Source organism: Pseudorca crassidens, chromosome 11, assembly GCF_039906515.1.
Source record: "Pseudorca crassidens isolate mPseCra1 chromosome 11, mPseCra1.hap1, whole genome shotgun sequence".
NCBI lineage: Eukaryota > Metazoa > Chordata > Mammalia > Artiodactyla > Delphinidae > Pseudorca > Pseudorca crassidens.
This window is the reverse complement of record NC_090306.1, coordinates 48,454,840-48,479,559: the sequence shown is the minus strand read 5'-3', so window position 1 is coordinate 48,479,559 and position 24,720 is coordinate 48,454,840. Positions and strand designations below refer to the sequence as shown.

The 24,720-nt window shown below is 51.4% G+C and overlaps 2 protein-coding genes across 7 annotated transcripts in view; both read left to right on the top strand.

Moving 5' to 3' along the window:
• The window catches only part of MYO1A (myosin IA), a 27,507-nt gene extending 9,602 nt beyond the window's left edge, over positions 1-17,905 (top strand). Inside the window, exons 12-28 of one of the 3 annotated variants that reach the window (XR_010932456.1) lie at positions 464-529; positions 673-777; positions 2,786-2,848; positions 3,055-3,255; positions 3,429-3,655; positions 4,020-4,220; positions 4,484-4,577; positions 5,033-5,182; positions 5,292-5,360; positions 5,805-5,879; positions 10,148-10,282; positions 10,911-11,017; positions 11,406-11,538; positions 11,653-11,805; positions 11,984-12,111; positions 12,387-12,611; positions 17,821-17,905. Coding sequence is in view for 1 of the 3 variants with exons in the window: in XM_067697030.1 (XP_067553131.1) it covers positions 464-529; positions 673-777; positions 2,786-2,848; positions 3,055-3,255; positions 3,429-3,655; positions 4,020-4,220; positions 4,484-4,577; positions 5,033-5,182; positions 5,292-5,360; positions 5,805-5,879; positions 10,148-10,282; positions 10,911-11,017; positions 11,406-11,538; positions 11,653-11,805; positions 11,984-12,111; positions 12,387-12,513 (2,034 nt within the window). In the remaining 2 variants the exon portion in view is untranslated. Of the gene's footprint in view, positions 1-463; positions 530-672; positions 778-2,785; positions 2,849-3,054; positions 3,256-3,428; positions 3,656-4,019; positions 4,221-4,483; positions 4,578-5,032; positions 5,183-5,291; positions 5,361-5,804; positions 5,880-10,147; positions 10,283-10,910; positions 11,018-11,405; positions 11,539-11,652; positions 11,806-11,983; positions 12,112-12,386; positions 12,919-17,820 lie in introns of those variants that run through there. The other 2 variants (XM_067697030.1, XR_010932457.1) reach the window with 2 other exon arrangements.
• On the top strand, positions 12,505-24,720 carry TAC3 (tachykinin precursor 3). Of its 4 annotated transcripts, XM_067697034.1 has the most exons (8): positions 13,081-13,109; positions 17,821-17,912; positions 18,476-18,594; positions 21,004-21,112; positions 21,305-21,334; positions 21,826-21,879; positions 22,282-22,356; positions 24,438-24,720. In XM_067697034.1, exons 3-7 carry the CDS (start codon positions 18,481-18,483, stop codon positions 22,353-22,355), a joined length of 381 nt encoding a protein of 126 aa, XP_067553135.1. In that variant the 5' UTR covers positions 13,081-13,109; positions 17,821-17,912; positions 18,476-18,480; the 3' UTR covers position 22,356; positions 24,438-24,720. The 4 variants fall into 4 exon arrangements, with proteins under 4 accessions (XP_067553133.1, XP_067553134.1, XP_067553135.1 ...); XM_067697032.1 differs by lacking the exons at positions 13,081-13,109; positions 22,282-22,356; positions 24,438-24,720 and adding an exon at positions 12,505-12,517 and having other exon boundaries at positions 21,826-22,091; XM_067697033.1 differs by lacking the exons at positions 13,081-13,109; positions 22,282-22,356; positions 24,438-24,720 and adding an exon at positions 12,598-12,611 and having other exon boundaries at positions 21,826-22,091.

Sequence of the window (24,720 nt, the reverse complement as noted above, 5' to 3'; positions counted from 1 at the left end):
TCTGTTACCAGAAGGCAGCAGGGTAATATAGGATTTGAATCTAGATTTGGGTAAATGCTTAGCTCTTTTGAAGTTCGATTTTTTTTCATCTATAGAATGGAAATAATCACACCTTATAGGGATAGATGGATTAATGAAATAAGATCATAGGATTTTTTGTAAAATGCTCTACAAATATAAGGGATGGTTATTTTCCCGAGAAGATTTTAACGTCTTTCTACTTTGTACCATGGGAGCATTTTCCTGGAATCTATTACATCTTCCTTTTCCTCCTTTCCTCCCTCTTTGCTTGTCCTTCAGCATATAGAGGAAGAGGGAGAGTAAAATTACACCAATTCCTTGCCAGCTTGGTCAAGCTCACCCAAGTTCTGTTTGCTCCCTGCTTTACTCACACCCATCCCAGAGGGGCCTGGCCTGGTGTGTAGAGGGCCGGTCCTCAGATTTATCTTTTCCTCCTCTTCAGGTGGGCACTGGGGAGAAAAGGAAGGTCATGGGGGTCCTGGATATCTATGGCTTTGAAATATTAGAGGTGAGAGAGCTTCAGCAACCTCAGCACCCTGCTTCCTGAGGGTTAGGAGCGCCAGGCTCCAAGGGGGGTGTGAGAGAGGGGAGGTAGGGCTGAGACAGAGGAAGTGTCTTGGTCTCACTCTCTAACCTGTGTACCCACCACAGGATAATAGCTTTGAGCAATTTGTGATCAACTACTGCAATGAGAAGCTACAGCAGGTGTTCATAGAGATAACGCTGAAAGAGGAGCAAGAGGAATATAAGAGAGAGGTAAACGAGGACTTCCTGCTTCCCCTCTCTCAGATGACTTCTACGTATGCCAGATCTTTCTCCTTCATCACAGCTTCCTCTCAATTGTCCCCAGATGAGAACACTAAGGACAGAAGGTTTCCCTTGCACAGCTGAATATTCCAGCATTACCAAGAAGCCCTAATTCTCTGCTTTCCACCCCCAGTTCCCCATCCTGCCCTCCAGGCCAGGAGAGGAAGGGAGCAGATTGATGGAAGGGTGTTGGGGTGGGTAGGGGTGGGGGAGAGGGCTGACAAGAGTGAAGTGACAGCTGTGCTTGGCCCAGGGCAGGCTATGAGCCGAATCTAGAAGGGGCATTTCTCCTGGGCTTGGCACCCTACCACATCCCTTTCGGTGCCCTTCTGTGACGTCTCAGAATCTTTTGTCTCCTCTGGGCTGGACTGATGTTGCCGTCCCCTCTTGTAGCACCCAGACTTTCTCACCAGAAATGCCCCGTGGCTCAAAGTTTCCACACTCCTTCCCCTGGTCAGCGAAAACCGCACCCCCCCCCCGCCCGCCCCCCCAGTTTCCTATGGCCAAGTGTTAGAAAAGCTCTCTGTTTGAGCTAATTCACTCCAAAGTGTGAATGGCTGAGTCTCACTCATCAAAACCCTCTCAGGGATGTTCCCTGTGAGCCCTCAGGAACCTGCTGTGGCAGAATTTCAGGCAATGTGGTCACAACTAAAAGTTTTTTTAGTTTTGTATGTTTTTACTTTAAAATTTTAAATTAGCAAATAGATATACATTCCCATGCTTCAAGATTCAAAAAGCTTAAAAAGGTGTATAAAGAAAGGTCTCCCTCCCACCCCATCCCAGCTTCCTAGTTCTCCCCCCGCATCTAGAGGCAACTGAAGTCGGCCTCCTTCCAGACGTCTTTTATGTGTAATCAAAAAAATCTGTAAATATATTTCCCCTCAAAATTTATTCAAGTGGCAATGAATACACTCTGTTCTGCATCTTGCTTTCACCAGTTAACAAGAGACCTTTCTGTATCAGTACATAAAGATGCTTTTCTATAGCTGCATAGGATTGTTCATTTAGCCAGTTGGGGAGGTATTTTGGGGATGAAGTGGGTGGGCAACTTTACTTAATTCCACTCTGCATTCCCTAAAGACCTGTGAGGGAGCAGGAAGAGAAAGGCTCGTGTTCCCCAACCACACCTGGGAATGGCCTGAGCCTGGGAGGTCTGGCCCTTGGCTGGTCCAGAGCTCTCCTGTCTATAGGCCTGTTACCCAGCAAAGCTCTAAATTAGAGATGCATGGTCTTATGGGTCTTTTGCTTCTATACCATTCTTGCTTTTTAAAAAACAAATTATACAGCCCCAAAGTATCATGTAGATCAGTTGTTCTGAAAGTGTGGTCCTGGACCAGCAGCAGCAGTGTCCCCTGGGAACATGTTGGAAAGACAGATTCCCAGGCCCTGTCCCAGACCTGCTGAATCAGAACCTGGGGGTGGGGCCCAGCCATCTGTATTTTAACAAGCCCACCAGGTGACTGTGATGCACACTTGAGTTTGGGAATCACTGATGAAGGTCTTTGAAGATGTATCAAATTAGCTTTGTTGTTTTATGATAAACTCACCTATGTGCTTTGTTTCCATAGCTTGTTGCCAGAACAGTATGGCCATTTGCTCTTCTACATACTCAAGGACCCTTCCCCACTCCCACAGTGGGGTAATCCCTATCCCAGTCTTCACCCAACATATTCCACTTCCTTCTCCAACCTACAGCACCTACATGGCTTTCTGCACTGTCTCACCCTCTCTCACAACTGCTCTGGGTCCTCCCACACGTCTGCCCACCCACCCCACAAATTCTCCATCAACCTTGGAGGGATGAGGATGTGATAGAAACCACACCAAGGACCCCTCTGAACTATAGGGCTTTCTGATGGTCCTTTGTGGGGTGGGTGAAAGGGGGCCTGGTTCTGGTGAGACCGTTGGAGACTTGTCTTGGACCTGCTCCGTGTAATTTGTCATCTCCCATTGCCAGGGCATACCGTGGGTGAAGGTGGACTACTTTGATAATGGCATTATCTGTAACCTCATTGAGGATGTAAGTTATCCTTCTCTCATCTCTGGGACCTCCCCCTCCAGACTGCCTGAACACCCTTCCCCTGTCTCTCTCTCCCCTCCTCCCCCACCCCACTTGATAAGGATGGTAAAGGGGGCAAAGGATGAGGGGGCAGAGGGGCGGCAGTGAGGATGTGGACGTCTTGAAGGACCAGGTCTAGGTTGGGCTGATCGTGTTCCCCTGGCCAGAATCAACGAGGCATCCTGGCCATGCTGGACGAGGAGTGCCTGCGGCCTGGGGTGGTCAGTGACTCCACCTTCTTAGCAAAGCTGAACCAGATCTTCTCCAAGCATGGCCACTATGAGAGCAAAGTCACCCAGAATGCCCAGCACCAGTATGACCACAGCATGGGCCTCAGCTGCTTCCGCATCTGCCACTATGCGGGCAAGGTGATGTCACGGGGCTGGAGGGTGAAGACTAGGGTCTGGGCACAGGCTGAAGGCAATGGGGGAGGCACTGGGGGGAGGTGAGAACCAGGAACACTTCGCAGTGAAACTGGGAGGGCCACGCGCACGACAGACAATGTGGTGGGCTGTCCAGACCAAGTGCTGTTCCTGTACAGGTGACCTACAACGTGAACAGCTTCATCGACAAGAATAACGACCTGCTCTTCCGGGACTTGTCCCAGGCCATGTGGAAGGCCCAGCACCCCCTCCTTCGGTCCTTGTTTCCTGAGGGTGATCCAAAGCAGGCGTCTCTCAAACGCCCCCCAACTGCTGGGGTCCAGTTCAAGGGTTCTGTGGCCATTCTCATGAAGAACCTGTATTCCAAGAAACCCAACTACATCAGGTGACATGCTGGGCACATAGGGGAACATGCTGCATTTGTGATGACACTTGCAGGGTCCACGCATGGTAGAACATGTCCGTGGGGGGGTGGGGGGATGGCTGTCTCTGGAATAGGATACCAGATCCCTTTGCCTCATGAAAAACAGAGCCAGCTGAGGAGCTGAGAGTCCTGTAAGGGGGAGAGCGTCATGGTCAAGTAGGGACCATGCTATAGTGAGTGAAACTGGGAAGGCCAGTGTGTCTGCTTCCTCTGAAAATTTTCAGCTAACGGGAATGTGTACAGAATAGAGGTGTAGAGACCAGGGTGGGTGACACTGGCAAGGGTGAAGCTCCTGTAGCCCGGGCCTTGCCTTACCTCCCACCAGGTGTATAAAGCCCAATGAGCATCAGAAGCGAGGTGAGTTCTCCTCGGAGCTGGTGGCCGTCCAGTCTCGGTACCTGGGGCTGCTGGAGAATGTGCGGGTGCGACGAGCAGGCTATGCCTACCGCCAGGCCTACGGGTCCTTCCTGGAAAGGTACCGATTGCTGAGCCGGAGCACTTGGCCTCGCTGGGACGGTGGAGACCGGTAAGACTCAGTGGGAGACTGGGGAGAAGGGAAGGGCAGTGCAGGGAACCTCTGTGGGGGAAGAGACCAGGTGGTGCCATGTGTATCGCTGAAGCTCGTGAAGGGGCTTCTCGGGGAAATGAATTGAATGATCACTTCTCAGAGGCTCTGAAGTCTGTCCGAACTCTGAACTCTTCTCCTGAGGTGGAAGGCGGTAGAGGACAGGTGGGAGAGGACCCTCCCCTGGGATGCCCTTTGGCAGCTTTCCCCACCTGCTCCTGTAGGGAGGGGGTCGAGAAGGTCCTGGGGGAGCTGAGTGTGTCCTCAGAGGAGCTGGCCTTTGGGAGGACAAAGATCTTCATCAGAAGCCCCAAGACTGTGAGTTGGAGGGTGCACTTGTGTTTGGTGGGGCTGGAAGGTGGAAGAGTTGGAGAGCCCACGTGAGTGAGAGGCTGGGCGACGGGAGCTTCTAGAACCTGGAATGGATAGTGGATGAGGAAGTCTCCTCTCTGCAGGGACTTTATCCCTGGGAACTGAGTTCTTGGGTTCCTGCCCTGCCTGCCTTGAGCCCTGGAATTAGGTGTGCTTGCATTGCTGGTCTGAGCGCCTCTGCCTGAAGCAGGACTCCTTGAGAGTCAGGGTGTCTGAGTTTCCAAGTCTTAGCACAATGCCTGCTAAAGAGTCAGAGCTCAGTAGCTGCTTATTAAATGAATGAATGCATAAATGAATAAGAGGACTAAGGAACGACTGAATAAGACACTGGCTAGGAAATCTTGGTGCCGTGGGGTTCCCCTAGGTGAGCCCCTCTCTGCCCCCCTTCCACCTCTCCACAGCTTTTCCACCTGGAAGATCAGAGGCGCCTACGAATCCATCAGCTGGCCACACTCATACAGAAGATGTACCGAGGCTGGCGCTGCCGCGTCCACTACCAACTGATGCGCAAGAGTCAGATCCTCATTTCCTCTTGGTTTCGGGGCAACATGGTATCTGTCATCCCCAAAGTCCTATCCCCCTTACTCTAATAGGAGAGTGGGAAGCGGAGAGGTGGTTCAGGAGGTGGAGTTTTTCTAACAGGCCCACTGTTTTCTACAGCAAAAGAAACGCTATGGGAAGATGAAGGCATCAGCATTGTTGATCCAGGCTTTTGTGAGAGGTTGGAAGGTAATGGGGAAGGGAGAGGGGTTTCCTCCCCTCACGTGGCTCCTCCGGGTCATGCCAGCTGCTGCTGGTGGGGAAGAGTAGCAGAGAGAAGGTCCTGCCCTCACCCAGGACACATCTGTGTGTGATGGTATGTCTGTGTCTTGGTGTGTTTCTGGGTCTGCTCTGTGTGTGTCTGGGAGTGTGGGTGCATCTTGGGGAGATCTGAATATATGCTTGGGTGTGTTTCTGACTTAGCAGCAGAGCTCTGCCTTCTGCTTTGAGTGTCCTCCTGACTGCCAGCTTGTCTGACTTTACTCTCTCCCTCCAGCTATAGTCTCAGCTCTTTTCCTTACTCTGTTCTTTGTGTGGTTGAAAAATAGTAGAACCTCTTCTAGGCCTGTCTTCTATCTTCCAGGTATAACTCTCTATCTTTACTTTGGCCCTTTTCTTGTATGTCCCTGCCAGGCTCGCAAGAATTATCGGAAGTACTTCCGGTCAGGGGCTGCCCTCACCTTGTCAGATTTCATCTACAAGAGCATGGTGAGTGGTGGGGATTGAGGGTGGAAACGGGGCATTGAGGAGGGAGGGACAGGTTGGGAAGAGGAAGTATGTGGGGTTTGAGAGGAGGTGACTCAAAGCTTTTTCCCAAGAGCCTCCTCTATCTGATGTACTTAAACCCTGGGAGCAGAGGGGATGGGGCAGCAGCCTGCACGGGGAGGGCCCCAGCGCCTAGGGGCCTAGGGGCAGAATCAGAGCACATTTTGGCATGAATAGACACTGCAGGCAACCTTGTGGCAGGAAGGGGTCCCAGCACACCCACCAACTAGTCCATGGTGAGTAGGCTGGAGAAGAGACTGGGGCTAGGTGGTTAACAACAGTTGCAGAGGCTGCGCCTCATTGAAGAGCAGAGAGAGGACACACATAGGGTTAAGTAACCCAACCTCCTGAGATTCATTTTAGGGCTGGGGGTGAAGGTGGAGGAGTCATATCTTCCTTCTATCTCTTCTGACACTGTAGCAGGCCAGGCTGAAACCGAATCTCAGGAAGGACCTTAATTCTGGAGGACTTGGGTCAGGGTGGGCAGGAAGAAGCCAAGAGCAGGTCTGGACGTTCAAACTATGGACAGTTTCCAGTGAGAGGAAAACAGGGACAGAGAGGGGTGATTTCCAGAGACATACATCCGATAGCAACAGTGCTTCTGAGAAGTGTTGGAGGGAAACCAGATGGGGGAGAGCAGCACTCCACTGAAACCTTGGGAAAGACCAGAGAGAAGAGCGGGAGATCTTGGACAGAGGGCTGGAGTGAATTAGAACTGACCTCGGCTGATTTGATTTTTGATGGTTGTTAGGACTCTTACTGACTTTGCTCGTAAAGACACGAGATGCATTGGAGCTCCTCTCTGTTCCCTTGGCTAAGCTGAGGAAGGGGGGCTCTGGGCCTCTTCCCACCTCCCTGAGTCTTCACTGTGTCCTCCTCCCCCTCCCCCGGGAAGCTCCATTGTCCTAGGCCTCTTCCATTGCCAGGGCTCTCCTCAGGCAGGCTCCAGGGTGTCTGCCTTACCAGAGTACGTGCTCTCTTGCTGCACACCCGAGACCTGTAATCTGATTTTGTTCTTATCTCCTGAATGACCTCTAGTCTACCTTCTCTTTCACCTGTATATCATCAGGCATCTGCTGAATGTCACCACAGGAGCTGTTGCCTTTAAACCAGTATTTCAATAAATCAGACCCACTGTGGAAGTCTGCGTATGGGGGACCACAGGGCATTGATTGCCCCAGTGTTTCTGACTAGTCCATATTTTGCCATTGCCTTGCCTATAACTCACTTACTATGTGCTAAGCCCTTTACATGCATTAACTCTAATGCTTTCAACAACCCTCTGAGGTAGGCCCTTATATTGCCCTCATTTTATTTTATAATTAATTAATTAATTGAACTTTTTTTTTGGCTGCTTTGGATCTTCGCTGCACATGGGCTTTTCTCTAGTTGTGGCGAGCAGGGGCTACTCTTCATTGCGGTGTGCTGTCTTCTCATTGTGGTGGCTTCTCTTGTTGCAGAGCACGGGGCTCCAGGCTTGTGGGATTCAATAACTGTGACAAGCGGGCTCAGTAGTTGTGGCGCACGGGCTTAGTTGCTCCACGGCATGTGGGATCTTCCTGGACCAGGGATTGAACCCGTGTCGCCTGCATTGGCAGGTGGATTCTCAACCACTGCACCACCAGGGAAGTCCCGACCTTTTCTTTTTAAAAGCACAAAACCCTATATACTAAAATTGTACACATCAAGTATTGGTCCAATCTTATATCAATCTATTTACAATTAAACACCATGGTTTTCTTACCTAGGTTAGTTAAACATGCCCAGAAAATTGTTATTCAAAGTATATGTTTTTTAAAAATAAAATATACTCTTTCCCTCATTTTATTGGTAAAAACTAAGGCCCAGAGAGGTTGAATAACTTGTAGGAGTTCCATAGCTGGTATGTGGTAGAGCTGGGATACAAGCTATTTGACTCTAGTTTTAACCACCACCTGTGACTGTTCCCCTCCCCTTCCTGCCTCACCACTCCCAACACACTCACAGAGGCCTGGACAACCCAGGTATCCATGGCTCTGGGTAGACCTGTGGGCAGGAGGGCTGCATAGGGAAAAGCAGAACTTTCTAGATCTAAAAAAAAAAACAAAAAAGAAAAACCTCAGAATCTCCACATCAGTTGGAACATGGGGGATTATGGGACATGCTAAGGAATGCTTATTGAATTAAATCAAACCAGGCCAAGGACTGGGGACTCCAGGGTGATGAGACCAAGCCTACTAGATCTTTGCAGTGGAAGGTACAAAGAGCTTGCATTGTTCCTGGAGAGTTACAGCAATGTACTGTGTGTTTTGCCTTTTTCTATTTTAGTTTTTAACCTAATATCTCAGTAAAAAGTTTTCACAAAAATTCCAAAAATTTGGAAGTGTTCAAGGTCAAGTCATTTTCTATACCTTCAGTAATTCTATCCCATAAATAAACAGGGTGCTAGGTGCTCCCTGAGATATAAAGACTTAAGAGTCCTTGTTCTAGATTGGGGGAGACTAAACAGTCAGATGCCACGGGTGAAACTTGATTGGATCCTGGATCAGGAAAAATAAAAACAAAGTCAGAGAGTACATTTTTAAAGTTTGTAAAGGACATTAGAAGAGATTTGCATACACATTACTGTTGGGTGAGTGTGTCCAATTAATGTTCATTTTCTTAGGTATGGTGATAGAATCATGATTGTGTAGGAAAATATCCTGGTTCTTGGGCAATGCGTGCTTAAGCTTTAGAGGAAGATGTCATGATAGCTGTAACCTACTTCAGGATGCCATAGTAGCCAAGGTTTGTACATATGCGTGTATTTATATACTTACATGCATTTGTAGTTACGTGTGCGTGTGTTAGAAAGAGCACAAAGATAGGGTAAGATGTTAACATTCTCAGCTGGTGAATTTAGGTGAGAAGTATATGTTATTCAGATGTTCATGGCAATGTTGTTTCAGCTTTCACTCAAATTTTAAAAATTTCAAAATAAGAAAATAAGTTGTATTACATTTTAAAAAGTAAAAAGTAAAACCTTAAGTCAGTTTATGTCACTCTTCCTCTAAGACCCTCTAAAGGTGTTCCATTTCACCCCACATAAAGCCAAATGTCCTTACCACAGCCTACAAGGCCCTTCATGATCTCTCCTTGGCTAACCTACTCTCTGATCTTTTCTTCTCTTGCTCAATTTAGCCCAGTCGCACTGGCTTTCCTTCTTGTCTGGAATATGCTACCACTCGTTCCTGTCTCTGTTCTGCTTTTTTTTGCATCATAGCGTATATAATTATTGGAAGCTACAGTCTATGTTTATTTGCTTGTGGGCTGTCTCCTTCTCCACCCACAGTAGAATGTAAACTCAGTGAGAAGAGACTTTGTTTACTCTGTTCACTGCTGTGTCCCCATACCTAGAACAGTGCCAGGCACAGAACAGATGCTTAATGATGTTGAATGGTGAAAAAACTCAGGACCTAGCATCCTGACTCCCAAAGACTCACCCTGTAGAAGAGGGAGATTTCCATGCAAATAACAGTAGTACAAAAACAAATGTATAGACAACGTGCTATGGGGCTTCAAAGAAAGGAGAGACACCACTGGCCCAGGGAATCTGGGAGGGCTTTGAGCTGCATCTCAAAGGATAGGTAGAATCTGGGTTGGCAGAGTTGAGCTGAGAGCAGCATGAGCTAAGGCACAGAGTGATAATGAATGGGCTGGGCAGAGGGCAAGTCAGGGAGTCCAGTCTGGTTGGTGTGCCAGGATTAGATAATGCAGGGGACCCTGTGACATGAGGTTGGGCTCTGAGTAGAGGACTTTGAATGCCAGGTTGAGGTGTTGGCCTTGACTGAGCAGAGAGGAGGGAAGATTTGGCACCTGTCCAATAGCTAACACAGACAGTGGGGCAGCCATCTGTAGGCAATTATAAGCCTCGAGAATAGGGAGCTACAGAAGCAAAATATTAAGGCCAGTTTCCATATTGCTCCTCCCACCTCACCACCCTGTGTAGAAGGTATCTGCTTGGAACTACTTCTCTCCCCTCCATCTCCCGATCACGCTCTTACTGCCCAACCTCAAGTCTGCATTCACACTGAAAGAGATCAGGAGGGAACTCCCTTCCATCGCCTCAACTGCACTTGTTGCTTCTCCCTGTGGGTGGCCTTCTTTCTCAAAGTGGTGGGATCTGGGTGCCAGTTTGCCTGTCAGGAGGTCTTCTCGTCATCCCATTCCCAACCCCCCTGCTCCCAACCCAGGCACAGAAATTCCTCCTGGGGCTGAAGAACGATTTGCCGTCTACCAATGTCTTGGACAAAAGGTGGCCAGCTGCCCCTTACAAGTACTTCAACACAGCTAACCACGAGCTTCAGAAGCTTTTCTACCAATGGAAGGTGAGCGGGGCCTGGGCAGCCTCTCCTGGTGCTCAGGCAACTCCTCTCTCGTTTGTCTTTTTTTTTTTTTTTTCTCCTCCTCCTGATTTTCCTCTTCTGCCTCCCTCTTCCACTTAAATTTTTTTTTTATTGTGATAATACATAAAATTTACCATTTTAACTATTTTTAAGTAAACAGTTCAGTGGCATTAAGCACATTCGCATTGTTGTGCAACCAGCACCGCCATCTGTCTCCATACTATTTTTCATCATCCCAAACTGAAACTCTGTACGCATTAAGCAATAACTCCCCATTCCTCTGTCCCTCAGCCCCCAGAAAGTGTGATCTACTTTCTGTCTCTATGAATTTAACTATTCTAGGTACCTCATATAAGTGAACTCATGCCACATTTGTCCTTTTGTCTGGCTTATTTCACTTAGCACAGAGTTCTTCTACTCAAGAAATACTTTTGAGCACCTGTCTGGGAGTAGGCCTTGTGCTGTGCTGTGGGCACACAGCCCTCCTGGGGCTTGTATTTGACTGTTTCCATCCCCCTCCCCCAGCATCCCTCAGCCCCCCTTCCCCTCCCCAGTGCTCCTCCAGCCCCTGCCCTCTCTGAAGTGTCCTCCTTCCCCGCCCCTGTCACAGTGCAAGAAATTCCGGGATCAGCTGTCCCCGAAGCAGGTAGAGGTCCTAAGGGAGAAGCTCTGTGCCAGCGAACTGTTCAAGGGCAAGAAGGCTTCATACCCCCAGAGGTGAGTGCCTCCCAGACCCTGTGCAGTTTCATCAATAGCAAAGAGAAGATTCCCCAGGTGGAACAGAGCTGTGGTTCTCAAACTTTAGTGCGCCTCAGAATCACCTGGCAGACTGGATAACAGCCAGGTTGCTGCATGCCCTCCTCAGAGTTTCTGTTTTAGGAGGTCTGGGGTGGGGCCAAAGAATTTGCCTTTCTAACAAGGTCCTAGGGGATGCTGATGTCGGTCCTGGACCGTGCTCTGAGAACCGCTGAGACACAGGGTACGGCGGAGGATGGGGGATGGAGCACGGGAGGACCAAGATGGGAACTCGGGGGGGAGGTACAAGGACCTTGGAGGTCGGAGGTAAGGACCTTATCTCCACTGCGTACCTCCCGTGTGTCCTCAGTGTCCCTATTCCATTCCACGGTGACTACATTGGGCTGCAAGGAAACCCCAAGCTACAGAAGCTGAAGGGCAGGGAGGAAGGGCCTGTTCTGGTGGCTGAGACTGTGATGAAGGTCAACCGTGGCAATGGCAAGGTGAAGGCCCATATCCCGAACTCCTCCCCCAGCCTGATCCAGAGCCTCGGCTGGTAGCTGGAAGGGTGGGGATGCATCACAACCCTTCCTTACCCTTTCCTGTTCTGTCCCTAGACTTCCTCTCGAATTCTCCTTCTGACCAAGGGGCATGTGATTATCTCAGACACCAAGAATTCCCAGGCCAAGATTGTCGTCGCGCTAAACAGTGTGGCCGGGGTGTCAGTCACCAGCTTCAAGGATGGGCTTTTTAGCTTGCATCTGAGTGAGGTATCAGAGCTGGGTGGGGGCAGGGCCCCAGACTGGAGAAGGTGGTGGGCATCACAGGGCTGGGGCGAGCTGGAGGCCATGGAGAGCAGACCTCTCACTCTGGGCCTTTGATATCTCCCAGGCTGCTCCTGAGGAGAAAAAAATGAATCCCTTCCCTGCTGTTTCTCTCCTTCCTAAGATATCGTCAGTGGGCTCCAAGGGGGACTTCCTGCTGGTCAGCGAGCATGTGATTGAACTGCTGACCAAGATGTACCGGGCTGTGCTGGATGCCACACAGAGGCAGCTTCCAGTCACCGTGACTGAGGAGTAAGGCCATGAGCTGGGGGTGAGGGATGGCTTGGGGCAGATGACCAAGCTGGCGGTCATTGTGACCGGGAAAATTTGTCCTGTCAGAAAGTGAAGCGTACTATGTCAGGTCAGGGCCACCCAAGTTCTCTGCGGCCTTGAGTCTTCTGACATAGGGGGCTGGTGGGGGGATGTACTTGCCTCAAGAAGGGGAGGGGAAGCCACCATGAAAATATAGGAGTAGGGGTGAGGGGATGAGGGCACTAGCTTTGTCTTTCTGTCTGTTACCCCTCCAGGTTCTCAGTGAGGTTCAAGGAGAGCAGCTTGGCTGTCAAGGTCATCCAGGGCCCTGAGGGTGGTGGGAATGGCAAGCTGAGCTGCAAGAAGAAGGGGAGTCGTTGCCTGGAGGTGACTGTACAGTGAGGAGGTGCAGCAGTTTCTTCTTCCTGGACCAGCACCGGCCCTACTCCCACCCACCCACCTTCGTGGGAGGCTCCCGTGCCTGAGCCCTCTGATGGGAGGTGGGGCTCAGAGAGTGCAGAACCCTTGAAGAGGACCTTGCTTCTCCCAGTCCTTTCCAATCCTCTCTCCAAACTTAGCTTCCTCCCGCCCTCAGCCTCTTTGCCCACTAATAAAACAAGAGGCTTTGCAAACGTATGGTCATGTGGGTGGGTCCCTGTCCCCCCACCTTTTCACTGGCTTGTGCTTAGACCCTCTGCCCCCCTCCCTTTCCTCTCCTCAGGCTCCTTGGAGCCAGCTAATGCAGATAATAAGAATGAAGAAGAAGGGAAATTGTCTCCGGGCTCCTTGACCGGCTGAGCTCTGGCGGGGTTTGGAGAGACTGGGGTGGGGGTGGGGCAGTCGGGGATGGGGCTCAGGTCGCAGGTGGCCAATGAGCTGATTCATTAAGTGTGTCCCTGGAGGGAAGAAGTGAGGATCCCTGTCTTGGCAGAAACTGGGATCCTTTGGAGATTCAGCCCGGAAAGAGGCCCAAGGCTGGAGGGCTTATGCGAGCTGAGGTGAGCTGGGGAATGCAGGGTCCCCGGCTCCATAGCCCCCTCCACCCCAAGCTCAGCACTGGGTTTTGTCACACCTGCCCCCTGGCACCCCTTTCCTTTCCGTACACCAGAGATGCCAGGCTGCTGCCAACAGTTATCTTACTAATCACGGCCCCACAGCTGGGGCCTGCAGCTGGTGGCACTTGACAGGGGGACACGCCCCCCCACCCGGACTCCCCCATTCCTATGACTGACCTCTCTCGTCTTCATTTATTTTCCATGTGTCATCGTCATTATTTCTTTCTTGGTTTCCAACTGTCTGACACCATCTCGTTGTCCCCGTTGCTGTGGGCTCTGACTAATGGTGACACGTAAGAGTTTGTATAATGCTTTAAATATCACCCTCCCCCACTTCCTTCATGGCTATTTCCTCATAGATTCTGTCTTGTCTAAGCCTCTCCCACTCTGCTCTCTACCTTTGGGGAACAAGCATCTCCTGGGCTTGCAGTAAAATGTAGACTGCGCTCTACGCGAGCACACAAATGGCTGCCTTTTGTTTCTGTCTGGACGGCTCTGCCTCCTTTCGGACCTCTGCCTTCCCTGCCTCTTCCCTGTCTCCGCTGAGCTCACGGTGCCTTGAGGCTGGGGTCTCCCTCCACCTCAGCCTCCACTGGCAGGCAGCTCACTCCCCAGGTAGTCACGCTGGCGGGAGACCTGATTAGCGCATCCTCTGACTGCAGATTAATCTAGCCCTCAGAGCACAAGCCAGCCCCGTGTTCTGGCACACCCTGCTCTGAGCTGAGATGGGGCCCAGGGAGGCAGCCCTTCCCAGTGGGTGAGGGGTTAGAGCTGTCGTGGGGAGCCATGTCCAGAGTTGGGGCTCTGGCCACCCTTCCGCCACCCCCAACAGTTCCCCCGTCCTTTACTTCTCAGAACCAGGCCGAGAGGGGGGTGGTGACCAGAGCCTGACCGCCCCCGCTCTCGCCTCATCTGCTGCTCCCAGGGCCCAAATTGTCGTCACTTTCCTAGTGAAGTGTCTGGTCATTTTCAGAAGCAATTTCAGGAGAATATGCAGCTGCTGCTCCCTATCCTGCTTTTCCTTTCCCAGGGCTGAAGGCACTGTCAGCTCTCCGGGCTGGGAATGGTAGGAGCGGGGAGGGCTGGGGCCCCTGCTCTCTTTCCTGTCCTCCCTCCGTCAGTCATGTGGATAGATGGTAGGCTGAGGGAGGTGTGTGTGGGGGGTCCTCTCTTCTTTACTCTCCCATCTCTCCCTCCCTCCTCCTCTTTCCTGTCTCTGCTTCTCTTCTCTTCTGGAGCTCAGGAGTGTGTGTTTTTGTCCCCTGAAGCCTATAGGGGCTCAGTTTCCCCACCTGTTGTTATAGGGCTTGAATTGGCTCCATCATGATGGGAGAAGCTGAAGTTCTGCTGCCCGCCCTGCTCACAGCCAGTCCAGCTCTCTCAAAGTCTAGGCTGTTTGAGCCTCTGAGGGGCACAAGCCATCCTGGAGTCCCCTAACCCCCAAGAGGGGCCATTTGATCATCTCACAGCACAAACCACTCTAGCTCAGCCCTCTTGGCTCAGCACATTTCTTCCCCAGGCTCTGAGGGACTCTTCTCCTCGTGCTGTGGGTTGTCTCCCGACTGTGTCCTGGCCACAGGACTCGGCATCCTTCCAGTCCTCACTGGTATCTCCACCCATTGTCACATATGGCCCAGCCCCCTCCCTCAGCAGCCCGCGGCACCCCTCCAGAATGTCGAAGGGGTCCACGTGTCGCGCCCAAGCTGTGCATGTTGTGGACATACGCAGGCCAGCCCGCGCGCACAGTCACGTGCCCCACCTTGACCCCTGGGAAGGGCCGATTAAAGCATCTCAGCTCAGTGTTTTACTGGCTTCACCCACAACCTGCACCAGCAATAAAGAGGGGGGGCTCCGGAGGGATGGTCTGCTAGGGATCCTGCTCCGCTAGGCCAGTGACAGTTAGTGTCTGAGGTGTGGCTCAAAGAGTAAGTGTTCAAAGGAAACACACCTAGGTTCTCTGTAGCTGCAGCACGTGCTTTACATGTCATTTGCATATGATTTGTGGGCAAAGTGAAGCCCAGCCTGCCCTAGCCCTCCAAAGCCTCCCTCCTTCATCACCTCTCTGACTCAGCATCAGCTCTTTCAAGTCTTTGCTAATCCCAGAGATCAAGAGGTGGTCAATTCTCCCTGCCATTCCCTTGCTCCCCCCATCCTTGGCTCCTGCCATCCTCTGTGAGATGCCTCATCATCAAAGGAGATTATTCATGACGGACCTTTGCTGAATCCTTGCTTCCCTAGTCCCAGGGCTTGGGGGCAGGGATGGATGGGTTGGTGGGGGAGGGAGGCTGATGTAGAGATGGGACCCAGGAGGCTTTTGTTCTTAGCCCTCAGTCTAACACATTCTTCCTACTACACCTCCAATTTCCTCCAGCCTGCCCAGCTTGGACCTCCTTTTCCAGATTGGTGAGGGAGGAGAAGAGGAGGAGGTGGGAGATGACCTGGTCCAATTAGGAATAGCATCAGAGCTTCTCAAAGGCATGAACAAGTCATGCCATTAACATGTAAACAGGCTTCCACTTCTACCTTTTATTCCACTAATGGCTCCCAACCCTGAGTCCTGGGCCATGGTTGCCCCACAGAGCCCTGTAATTAGCTGGGTAATGGGAAGCCTTTATTGAGGCCCCATTGGCCTCTCACATAATTAAGGGGCCTTGAGACCTAGCTGCTGCCCTCACTCGGGGATGAACATGGGGCCCCGTGAAGCCGGAATGACTTCTCAGTATGGCCCAAACCCCAGGGTGGGTAGGATGGGGAGACAAACATTTCAGGACCCTAGCAGTGCTTGAGAGGCTCTGTGGAGGATCCACATTGTGGGCCGCAATGCAAGAAGCTGGACTCAGACTTGCTTTTTTGTTTTATAAATAAATTTTTATTGAGCACCTATTATATGCCAAGCACTATAGAGCTAGGAATCCAACAGTAAAGCGACGGAAGTCCTTGCCCTTATAATGCTGACATTCTGGTGGGATGTGGGGTAGACAGACCATAAGTAAAATTGTAGTATGTTTGATGTAATATATGAAGAAAAGAAATGAAGGGATATGGAGAATGGAGTGGTAGTAATTTTAAATAGGGTGATTGGGGAAGGTGCTGGTGAGCAGAAGTCTTTGTAGTAAATATGCAACAGAGCTATGATTCTCTTCCCAATCCCAAGATGTAGAAGAGTACAAGGTCCCAAATCTCCAGGTCTTTTGGAGAGGTGGACCCCCAACTCCCTCTGGGAGACTTAACTGTTCCCTTACTGGTCAAAGTACAGACCAGTGCAGTAAAATGAAGGGGAAGTTTGGAGTGAGAAAAACCTGAATTTGAGGCTGTTCTCCAATAGCTATATGTCCTAGAGCATGTGACTGAATTTTTTGAGCCTCAGTTCTCTCATCTGAAAATAGGAATATTTCCTACTCACACGGTGGAGGTGATGAAAATCAGTTGGATTGCTCTCTGCCGAAGCGTCTTGCAAATGTTCAAATTCTGCACCCATTATAAATGCTAAGAGTGATGATTGCTCTGGAGCCGGCTTTCTCTTTCCCTCCCCTAGTCTCCTACAGCAGTATGTTTTTCTCTCTGGGTCTTTTCTCTCTGGATCTGGATCAGATCCTGACTCTGCCTCTCCCCTGGGATTCTCTTACCTTGGGTGTGAAGTGAGCAGAATAAGGCCCCTCGACTGTGGGGCGTGAACTAGAGGCTTGAAAGTTCAGGGGAGAAGATGCCTGAGCTGTAGGGAGACAGATTAGAGTGGAAAAAAATGCAACTGTGAGGAGAAAAAGAAGCAGTTAAGAGATCAATGCTGGAGCGGGGGTGAGGGTAGGGGAAGAGCTCAGCCATGGTGCTCTGTCCCTCCTTTCAGAGATGACAGCAGGAAGGATAGAAGTCAGAACCCTGGAAGGATGCAACTACGTCAGGCTGATTCAGGAGTCAAGAGTGGGGTGGGAGGCCATGGGGAGAGGCTCTGGCACTGGGGAGGTGGAGGGGGGCAGACCCTGGAGTTTTCTGCATTCACTAGTGGGGAGAAGTACCAACCCTACTGGTCTGAGGACCAACGCAATGGGTCAGCTCCAGCCGGGAGGAGGACAGAGGGAGAACTGAGGACTGGAGGGTGTGCCAGACTCACCTCTCAATCGTCAGGGACCTGAGCCTGCTCATCCTGGTGGTAGAAGGGCCAGAGCAGCACCTGGCGGAAATTGTTTTGGCCAGGCAGTCGAGGCTGGAAGTTTAAAGGGCAAAGAGCTGGTGGGTGGACAAGGAGGAGAAAGAGCCCAGGGACCACACCTGTTGAGTAGGCTCCGGCATGGAAATTTTGTGACAAACCGTACACAACATCATCCCTTAGCATGCACAGCTCAGGGGCTATTGGACTGTGGGCTGCTGGATAACCGCCGTTCACTGCTGGGTTTGTGTGTGTGTGTGTGTGTGTGTGTGTGTGTGTGTGCGCGCGCGCGTGTGTGTGTGTGTGTGTGTGTGTGTGTGTGTGTCTGCAGCCTATATCCCTCTTCCCCCCACCAGCCTCCCCCTCCCCTCCAGCCACCCTGGGATTGGTGATTCTCAGCCCCTCCCCCAGCTCCCCCAGACCCTCCCAGAGCCTTTATCTGGGAGCTGGGCCGGAGCTCCTGCCACATTCCCCAAGCCCCTCCACTCCCTGTTTCTCTCTTCACGGCAGCACCAGCAGAGTGTGTGGGGAGCGGACAGTGCTCCCGGCCAGCTCCCTGATCCTGCCGGACCATCTGCCCCAGGCTCAGAGCTGCTCCACAGGTAGGCACAAGCGGCAGAATGTTGGATGGACAGGAGCTGGCACCAAAGGACAGGGGCAGAGTCAGGTGGGAATAAAGGTGGCAGCCTTTGATCGGGGAGCAGGATACTGGGAAGGTGAACAGGAGCCAATGGGGGTTGATGTAGTGTTTGGAGCCTGTGGGTACAGACTGATTCTTCCTATATTAGAAAGTTTTTGCCTAAGTCTTGGGGTACCTAGGGCTGGAAAATAGCACCCAGGATCCCTCCTCAAGCCGACTAAGGAAATAGACCCATGCACGTCATATAAATCTATTATCTTCCCTGGGAGGCTAGAGTCCCCCACATTATTGCGCCATTGCTCATTGCCAGGTGCATATCCTGGGGAAATATGTGATGGGGGAGCAGGGAAACTGAGCGCCTCCCAGCTCAGAGACTCTCCCAGACTAAGGCTTGGGCGGGAGAGTTGGGGGCTGGGGAAGCAGGGTCAAGCCAGGCTGCTAGTCGTGAATGTCTCCCATGTTTGCACCTGTGTTGTGTCCTCCTCCTCCTTGCCTTCCCTCCGTCCTGTCCGTCTGCACTCCTAGGCATCATGAGGAGTGCCCTGCTGTTTGCAGTGATCCTGGCCCTCAGCTTGGCTCGGAGTTTTGGGGCGGTGTGTGAGGAGTCACAGGAACAGGTGGTGCCTGGTGGGAGCCACAGCAAGGTAAGGCACCCACTCTGGCTCACCCAGCCTGGCAGAGTACTGGGCAGCATCATAAGGCTGCACTCTGCCTGTCCCACCGTGGTAGGAAGGAAGGTGGGACGGGCGGGCTGGGAGTTACCCATCAGAGGGTTGGACAGCGCAGCCTCTGCAGTGGCCTCATGTTCTCCCAGTATGTCTGTCAGTGTCTCTGTCCCTCTGCATGTCTTTGACACCTTGTACATAAAATATGCGGCACTAATATGTTGTTTGGTTGGTTGATTGTGTGGTGACCTGGTGATTGGGTGGTACTGTGAGGGGTAGGATAGCGTTTTCTCAGGTTCCCTATGGTCCAGCTCAGGTTCTGTCCCTTTGCAGGGGGGCAGATCCTCCCCACTTCCTGGATGGTATGAAACACAGTCAGAACTTCTCTCCCCAATAGTCATTTGTGTGCTCTTTTACCTATCAGCTATATGTATTTTTTGTTTTCAAAATTCAAATAAATTCCCTTATCCCCTGCTCATCCACCCCCAATAACCTCAGGTGCTCCTAACATTCCAACCCTTTCTTCCCTCCTCTCCCATGTCCCCCTCTAGCCTCTGCTGAGTCAGGATAGGAAAAGACCCCACAAAACAGGTTGGGCCCCAATTTCCAAAGTTCATCTAAGAAAAAGAGTAGGAGTTGTCAGGGTAGGGGTACTGGGGGAGAGCAGGGAGGAAGTCTTCTCAAGGTTTTGACAAGACAGCAGTTACATTGGTACGAATGCTTTTAAGATGATTACAGGTGGAACTTACTACATATTCAGTGTGTGAAGTCTAACTGCCTCTCCAGCTCAGATCTGTTTAGCATCTCATTACAGGAGGTGCGCAGAGTATTTGAACAATTTGGGGAAGTGGCTGCGTGGGAAGGGCAAAGACAGAGATCACCAGCCTTCATCCAGCTGGTGAGGTGTCCCAAGGTATGATAGGTTGGCATCCTTGCAGTAGTTGCACCAGCTCCAAAAGACCAGAACCAGTTCAAAAAACACACAGCGAGTGCCAAATATGGGCTGGACACTGTGTTTGGAGCCCAAAGTTCCAGCTGGAGACAGTCAGAATATCTGGGTCTGTTCCTCTGAGACAAACTTGCTTTGAGACCTTGCCCCTCTTGGTCAATAAAATAGAGCTTGCCATCCTGCCCCTTCTCCCTGCAGGTCCAAGAGGATGAGGGAAATTGGGACGGAACGGGAGTAGGATGTATGTGTGCCTGGGCAGCCAGGTTGGCACGTGTGTGGGTGCATCCTGGGTAAATGCCCATCTGCGTGTGCTCAGCCGCCCAAGGACCCCTAGGCTCTGGAGAGAGAGGAACCGCTGAGATTCAAGGTGAAAATCTCCAAACATGATCAATTGTCATTATCTCTCTGCAGCCGCAATAAACTGGGTGTGTGATGTGTGCCCACCAACCATCCTGCTGTGCCCAAGTTGCTAAAAAAGAAACCACCAAGATGAGAAAGAACCCCTGTTTGGCAGCAGGTCTAGAATGGGGTTCATCTGTGGAGGGGAAGAAGAGGCTTCATTCTGAGCATGCTGCCTTCGTGAAATTCTAAATCCAGGGGAGAGAGGGGAGAGGGAGACAAAAACAGAGGCAGAAACCTGATGCAGAAGAAAAGAGAGGGCGAGGTGGTGGGAAACGCAGGGAGAGAAACATCCCCGGACACAGTGCAGAGCGGGGGCAATTTCAGGATTGCTGGTGGCCCTGACTGCCTACCCCCACCTGTCCCCAGGACCGAGTCCTGTCTGTGACTCAATCATGGAGCACAGACCAGAGGACACTAGCTCTGTCTGATGAGCCTTTCTTGTGAGTGCGGGAATTCCTGGCTCATTCACTTAGTGGGGCAACCACATCGTTGGTCAAACCGGTTCCGGGTGTGCCAGGGAGAAAAGAACCAATGGCCCTTCTCACTGAGAGGTGGCAGGAGCTGGGAGGGGGCCCCAAGGGTCAGTCCCCTTTGAGCTTGGGATATAGCATGACCAACTCCCAGCTTTCCTGGGACTGTCCCAGCTTGAACACTGAAAGCCCCACATACCTGGGCAAACCGGGACAGTTGGTCGGCCTACAGGGATGCCCAATGTGTTCCCTTTACATGTGCTTCCCAAACCTTGCTGTGCCTGTGAGTCACCTGGGGGCCTGGTTAAGATGCAGATTCTGTCTCAGTAGGTCTGGCGTAGACCAAGATTATGTATTTTTAACAAGCTCCCAGCGTCGATGCTGCTGGTCCATGGACCACACTTTGAGAGCCTACTTCGCTTCTAGTGTACACCAGAGGAAATCCTGAAAGAAATAGGATGTTAAGTTCAGCTGTGATGAGCTCAAGAAGAGGCCATTTCTTGTGGGGAAAGAGTGAGTGGATTGGGTGTGAGCATCCTCCTCAGCCCTCTTTGTTTCTCTCCCCAGAAGGACTCGAATCTCTACCAGCTGCCCCCGTCGTTGCTCCGGAGACTCTATGACAGCCGCTCAGTCTCCCTAGATGGATTGCTCAAAATGCTGAGCAAGGCTAGCGTGGGTAGGAAGCAGCCCCGGGCAGAGGGGCGTGTGGGGCAGGATTCTGAAGATTAAATAGGCCTGGGAGACCCCTTCGCGTGGGAAGGAGACTGGAGATGGCTTAGTGAATTATTGAGGGCTGTGATCTGAACCCCCTCTAATCATCACTTTGCAGATTCCTTTCCCCAGTTACATGCCTGTTCTTGCTTCACAGGTCCTAAGGAGTCGTCACTTCCCCAGAAACGTGAGTAGCCTCTTCTCCCTCCTGATCTCTGCTGACCACTTGCCTAGAGCTCCATGGGCACAGGGCCCAGTGACTATTTCGGCTGGCCCCGGCTCAGCTGGCGCAAACAGCATGCCAGCTGCAACTGCTCAGCCAGCCTTTTCTGAATGGGAGAGGCCGCTGAGAGCCAGAGGAAGCAGATGTGCGGGGCACGGTGGAGTCTCCCTCCACTGGTAGGTTAGTGGGAACCAAGAGGATCTCTTGGTGGCTGTGAAGATTCTAAGCCAGGTACCTGTTGGGTGGGAGAATTTCAGAGAGTTCTCGAAATGTGGGGGAGGGAGAGGTAGACAGAGAGGGTGGGCCTAGGGGGCAGCCTGCTAACTGCGGGGAGTAAGCTGTGGTGAGACACTGAAACAGAGACCAGAAGCCCAACCTCAGAAGTCTTGACACGTCTGGGGAAATGTATCAGCCCCTCACTATCACCGCTGAAAATGTTGGCCCTGTTTCTGCAGGTGACATGCATGACTTCTTTGTGGGTCTCATGGGCAAGAGGAACATCCGGCCAGGTAGGAAGATGTGGAGGTCGGTGGAAGGGCTAGGGTGCTGGCAAAGATGTAGCAGAAGTCAGCTGCTTCATATTTGTCACCAGAGGGAAAGACAGGACTTTTCTTAGCTACAGTGAGGGTTCCTCTGCCCCTTCTACCCAATCGGCTTGGGTCCACAGTCCAGCCCTCCCCAGGAGCACAGGACGGAGACCTTTATAAGATAGTTCTGCTGCAGCTGGGAGGGGGTCAGGCAAGCTCTGCTTCTCCCCCGCCCCCCGCCCCCATCTCCCAAACAGAGCATCCGTCTACTTCCCAACTCTGTCTTCCAAAGCTGTCCTTCATAGCCAGCCCTTTTCTATTGGGTCAGGGTGAAGGTCACATGCAGAAAAATCCCTCCTAACTACACTGTTTACTTCACCACAGACAATCCTATTGATGTGAACCAAGAGAACGTCCCCAGCTTTGGCACCTTCAAGTATCCCTCCAATGTGGAATGAAGTAAGTACTTAGGGAGAGGAGACGGGACTGTGTGTGTGTATGTGGGGGGAGTAGGTTGCCAGAGGAGCATTGGAGCATTTCCTCTGATGCTATGTGTATTAATGCTCATAATTAATGGCCTAAATACACTACCAGTGCCTGACACTTAGAAGTGTGTGCTTGCCTGTGATCACACACACACAGACACACACACACCCTGTTTCTCATCTCTTTCCAGTCTCATGGACCCCTGCTTATGGCTGAGTGGTAGGAAATGGCAAGGGAGGGGTTTCCCCTGGGGTTTCTTTGATGAGCAGCTTCTCTTGTTTGGACTCCATTCTTGTGATTTGTGCAAAAGGTGGAGAGACCATCATCTGATAATTACAGGTACCACATCTATTCACAGGTGAAGCATTTTGCTTCCCAGGCAGGCTGAAACCATTCAGATCATTCAGAATCTCGGGTTACCGGGTCCACTATATAGTTATTTGCAAGCGTGATTTAGCAAGAAATGCAACAAACTCTGAAATCTAATGGGGAGTAGCTGGAAACTATATCTTAATCGCTCTGTGCAGTGTAATGAATATGAGCATGGCCTGAGTTCGAATCCTGCCACTCACTAGCTGTGTCCCTTGGCCAGGTTACAAAACCCTTCTGTGCCTCAATTTCCTCATCTGAACAACAGGGGTCATAGTATTACCTTGCAGGGCTGTGGTTTTGAGTCTAGGTAAAGTGTTCAGAACAGTGCCTGGCACACAGTGCTGTGTGTTGGCTTTACTGTGATTGTAGTCTGGGAAGTGTGGGGAAGGTCCCAGTGTTGACCCTGGCGGGCTCCGGTCTGTCTGCCTGGAGCTGTCTGGGCTGGACCCTGGGCCCGAGTGGGCTGACAGCTCTTCCACTTGGTATGCAAGTGTGAGTCCCCCGGGGAAGTGTCTTGTCAAAACACGGAACCGTCTGCCTCGACACCATCTTCCCACACACAGCAATAGCAGCTCACTGATGGCTTTCTTTGCACTGGCTTCCACTGAAGGTGTCAGGGGAGGAAAGGAGAGGGATCAGGAAGGCTCAGTCTTCACAGAGACTCCTGCCCCTCTCTCTGTGGCCCTGTTACCCACACTCATTGGTCTCAAGGGAGCCCCAAGGACCAGGAGCAGGCTCTCAATGAAACTGCCTGTGTGTGACTCCCCGGGCCCAGAGACCGGGTCTGGCCCCCCATTCAGTGTTGGGTGAGAGGGTACAAAAAGCCGTAATAACCGTAACTCCGTAACTCACTGATTACATGGTACTTACTGTATCATTTTGCTCTCATTAGATTGTTATTTCAGTCCTGCTGACGGTCAGATAATTATACGGGCAGCTATATCTGGATGATATACACTCCCCAACGTTATGCATCAACCATAAAGATAATTACAGTGCAATTTTGCCATAGTATTTTATACAAATGGCAGAAACAAGTGCATCGTGGAAATCTACTTTTAATGCTTTCTGGTGAACGTAGGCTCTTTCAGAGGGACCAGGCCCATAATTGCAGCCCTCATAATCTCACCACTGATGGTGCATTCTCAACCTGTCAGGTGCTGGGAAGAATAGACACTAGGTCCCTGGGGGCTGGCATTTAAAGGAGGTTAGATGAGATGGATCAACACAGATCATTGTGCCATCTTATCTCATTCATGTGAAACTGCTGAAAAAGGAAGTGATCCCTGGGCCTGTCCTTCCTCTGGGAGGTTTCTGGAAAGAGGAGGAGGGACTGAGTGAGGCCAGGGGAGCATTAGTGCCAGGGTGCATTGGACAGGGCTGTGTGTATGCCTGGCTCATAGGGATGCCAGGATGCTATGAACTTTGCCAGTACTTCTTTCTGCATGGGCCCCTCAGACCATAGCGTGATAAACATGGAAGCTGGGAAGACACCTGCACCTGTGGCTAGGAGAGTTCGGTCCTCTAGTTCAAAGGCTACAGGGGTAGCTGAGGGTTAAGACTTCCATTCTCTCTACTTCTCCCTTACAGATGCCCCTCCCTTTCTCCCCCGCCTCCCCAGTGGGTGGTTGGTGGGAGTTTTACAGGACAGAGATGTGATTTCTTCTTTTTTTGGTCCTCAGCACTCCACTTCTGGACTCCTGGGCTGCATCGTGAAGACACCTGTCACCCTCTCCCAATCCCCAGGTGCACGCACTCCTATTTCCCTTCCTCTCCCACATCCTTGTAACACTCCTGTGCTTTGACCCCTTCTCCAACCCTCTACTCCACCCGCTGTAGAAACTGCCTAGTAAGCCCCCCCAGTCCCTGCAGGCATTGACTATAGATTGCCCTGGAGTTTCTGTAGCATCCTAAAAATATGATGTCTCTCTCCACGCCTCAACAATAAAGAATTTTTACATATTA

What these genes read in the sequence shown, in the direction of transcription:
- TAC3 (XM_067697032.1), top strand. Translation starts at nt 18,481, where the DNA reads ATGAGGAGTGCCCTGCTGTTTGCAGTGATCCTGGCCCTCAGCTTGGCT. An exon ending in CTGGTGGGAGCCACAGCAAG is followed by an intron (nt 18,595 to 21,003) that starts GTAAGGCACCCA and finishes TTCTCTCCCCAG; the next exon opens with AAGGACTCGAATCTCTACCA. An exon ending in GCTGAGCAAGGCTAGCGTGG is followed by an intron (nt 21,113 to 21,304) that starts GTAGGAAGCAGC and finishes CTTGCTTCACAG; the next exon opens with GTCCTAAGGAGTCGTCACTT.